Source organism: Caloenas nicobarica, chromosome 28 (genome assembly GCF_036013445.1).
Source record: "Caloenas nicobarica isolate bCalNic1 chromosome 28, bCalNic1.hap1, whole genome shotgun sequence".
NCBI classification, from domain to species: domain Eukaryota; kingdom Metazoa; phylum Chordata; class Aves; order Columbiformes; family Columbidae; genus Caloenas; species Caloenas nicobarica.
The window spans coordinates 1,515,598-1,517,500 of NC_088272.1; the positions used below are offsets into that span (position 1 = coordinate 1,515,598).

Below are 1,903 nucleotides of genomic sequence, written 5' to 3' on the forward strand. Positions count from 1 at the left end.
CTCTTCTCCAAGCTCAAGAGCCCCAGTTCCCTCAGCCTTTCCTCGTAAGGGAGATGCTCCACTCCCTCAATCATCTTTGTGGCCCTGCGCTGGACTCTCTCCAGAAGTTCCCTGTCCTTCTGGAACTGAGGGGCCCAGAACTGGACACAATATTCCAGAGGAGGTCTCACCAGGGCAGAGTAGAGGGAGAATAAAAACAATAAAACAATAAAAACCCAACCAATAACAACATATAATACAGATGACAGGCTGGACCTGTAATTAATTACAACTCCTATGCAGAAGCAGATGGGCAGTTTATTGCTTCAGAAAACACAGAGATATGAGTTTCCACAGGGCATCCTTGAGCTCCTGGTTCCTCATGCTGTAGATGAGGGGGTTCACTGCTGGAGGCACCACTGAGTACAGAACAGACACCACCAGGTCCAGGGAAGGAGAGGAGATGGAGGGGGGCTTCAGGTAGGAAAACAAGGCAGTGGTGACGTAGAGGGAGACCACGGCCAGGTGAGGGAGGCACGTGGAAAAGGCTTTGTGCTGTCCCTGCTCAGAGGGGATCCTCAGCACAGCCCTCAAGATCTGCACGTAGGAGAGCACAATGAACACAAAACACATAAAAACTAAACAGGCACTAACCACAATAAGCCCAAGTTCCCTGACGGAGCTGTCTGAGCAGGAGAGCTTGAGGATCTGGGGGATTTCACAGAAGAACTGGTCCAGGGCATTGCCCTTGCACAGCGGCAGTGAAAATGTATTGGCCGTGTGCAGCAGAGCATTGAGAAACCCACTGGCCCAGGCAGCTGCTGCCATGTGGACACAAGCTCTGCTGCCCAGGAGGGTCCCGTAGTGCAGGGGTTTGCAGATGGCAACGTAGCGGTCGTAGGACATGATGGTGAGCATAGAATACTCTGCTACTATCAAGAAGGCAAACGAAAAGAGCTGCGCAGCACATCCCGAGTATGAGATGACCCTGGTGTCCCATAAAGAATTTGCCATGGATTTGGGTACAGTGGTGGAGATACAGCCCAGGTCAAGGAGGGCGAGGTTGAGCAGGAAGAAGTACATGGGGGTGTGGAGGTGCTGGTCACAGGCTATGGTGGTGATGATGAGGCCGTTGCCCAGGAGGGCAGCCAGGTAGATGCCTAGGAAGAGCCAGAAGTGCAAGAGCTGCAGCTCCTGTATATCTGTGAATGCCAGGAGGAGGAACTGGGTGATGGAGCTGCTGTTGGACATTTGCTGCCTGTGGGCATGAGGACCTGTGCAAGGAGGAAAAGACAGTGACAGTTTAGATGAGACTTCTCTGGGAAAAACCAAAGCCATTTCACATATGCCTTCCCCCTGCTCCACACCTCTTGTCCTTTTCCAGACCTTCCTTCGGGTCCGTGGCTGAGCCCTGGGTGGTGCTGGCTGGAGGTGCCGTGAGGAGCAGGGCCTGTGCCCGCTGGCTGCCCAGGAGTCAGCCCTGCTCTGCAGCAGGGGTCATGGAACGGGGGGCAGGGGACGGACCTGGGGTTCAAAGTTGTCATCTGAAACTGCTGCTGGTGCAGAAGGGCCTGTCAGCATCTGCACTATCACAGAGAATGAAACGGGATGGTAAAATGAAATTTGAAAGGTTTGGTTTTTTTAAAGCTTCACAGAATCACAGAATGTTAGGGATTGGATGGGACTTCGAAAGATCATCTAGTCCAATCCTGCGACTCCCCTGGAGAGTGTTGTTGGGTGTCAGAAAGTCTCATCATTTATGCTGCAGGGAGAAGAGAGCAAGCCCTGCGAGACCAGAGGATGCCTGTGGGTCAGTGCAGAGTGAGGGCAGCTGCTCTGTCCCTCTGTCTTGCTCCAGCTGCCCTGGGCTGGCACCTTTCTGAGATGGAGGCTGATCACACTGCCATGTTACCCTGAAAAGCCA

General features: G+C 53.2%; 1 protein-coding gene across 1 annotated transcript; it reads right to left on the reverse strand.

Moving 5' to 3' along the window:
* Positions 1–297: 297 nt before the first annotated feature.
* On the reverse strand, positions 298–1,230 carry LOC135999444 (olfactory receptor 14J1-like). The gene has a single exon (XM_065653000.1). It carries the CDS (start codon positions 1,228–1,230, stop codon positions 298–300), a length of 933 nt encoding a protein of 310 aa, XP_065509072.1.
* Between the last annotated feature and the right edge of the window lie 673 nt (positions 1,231–1,903).